This window comes from Myotis davidii, unplaced genomic scaffold (genome assembly GCF_000327345.1).
Source record: "Myotis davidii unplaced genomic scaffold, ASM32734v1 scaffold358, whole genome shotgun sequence".
In the NCBI taxonomy this organism is placed as follows: Eukaryota; Metazoa; Chordata; class Mammalia; order Chiroptera; family Vespertilionidae; genus Myotis; species Myotis davidii.
In genome coordinates, this window is record NW_006290768.1 from 149,286 (window position 1) to 150,175 (window position 890).

Sequence of the window (890 nt, forward strand, 5' to 3'; positions counted from 1 at the left end):
CCAGGCCCTCTGCCCCTGCATCCCTGCGTGTCCATAGCCCGGCCCCCTCTCCCAGTCCAGTCCCCTGGCCCCGTGGCCACCTCCACCCGCCCTGACTCAGCACCCCCTCTGCAGGCGCCGTGCCCCCCATCCAGTCCCGGATCGTCGGAGGCTGGGAGTGCAAGAAACCCCAGCCCTGGCAGGCGGCCCTGTACCACTACAACCGCTTCGAGTGCGGGGGCGTCCTGGTGGACCCCCAGTGGGTGCTCACAGCCGCCCACTGCATCAGCGAGTGAGTAAGGGGGAGGGGGCGGAGCGGGCTTGGGGTATCTGTGCTACCACAGGCCTGGGCAGCCAGCGCTGTCCCTTCAGATGACCTCGGGGGACGCAGAAAGGACAGGTCGTGGTCCGGGGTCACGAGAAGAGAGACAGGGCTGGAACTGGTTGACCAGAAAGCCCTCCCACGGCCGCCTCAGTCTGCCTCTGTCCCTCCCCTAGATCTCTCTTCTCTCTCTCTCTCTCTCTCTCTCTCTCTCTCTCTCTCTCTCTCTCTCTTCTGCCTCACCCCCTCTCCCCATCACTACTGTGCACACACACACCCACAGCATGGGACTGAAGGGGACCCCCAGGGAAAAGGGAGGGTCACCCCAACATTTTGGGTGAGGGAACTTCTCACATTGCCCAGCCCCGCCATCCAGGAGCCCCACGGGGAAGGGCTGGTCTCCGGTGGGGCTGCGTGAGGGCCTTGAGGGCCACGGGGGCAGGGGAAGGAATGAGAAGAGGAAGGGAAGGTGCTGGGAAGGGAAGGCGGACGCTGACCTTGGGCTCAGGGCCAGGCCACCCGCCTGCTGGGGAACCAGCCCCGAAGCCCCAGCTGCTGCTGAGCTGGGCGCAGGCCCCTCCTCCCATCT

General features: G+C 66.2%; 1 protein-coding gene across 1 annotated transcript in view; it reads left to right on the forward strand.

Moving 5' to 3' along the window:
* The window catches only part of KLK1 (kallikrein 1), an 11,611-nt gene that overhangs the window by 1,618 nt on the left and 9,103 nt on the right, over window positions 1-890 (forward strand). Inside the window, exon 2 of the mRNA XM_006763855.2 lies at window positions 115-271. Coding sequence (XP_006763918.1) covers window positions 115-271 — 157 coding nt within the window. The remainder of the gene's footprint in view (window positions 1-114; window positions 272-890) is intronic.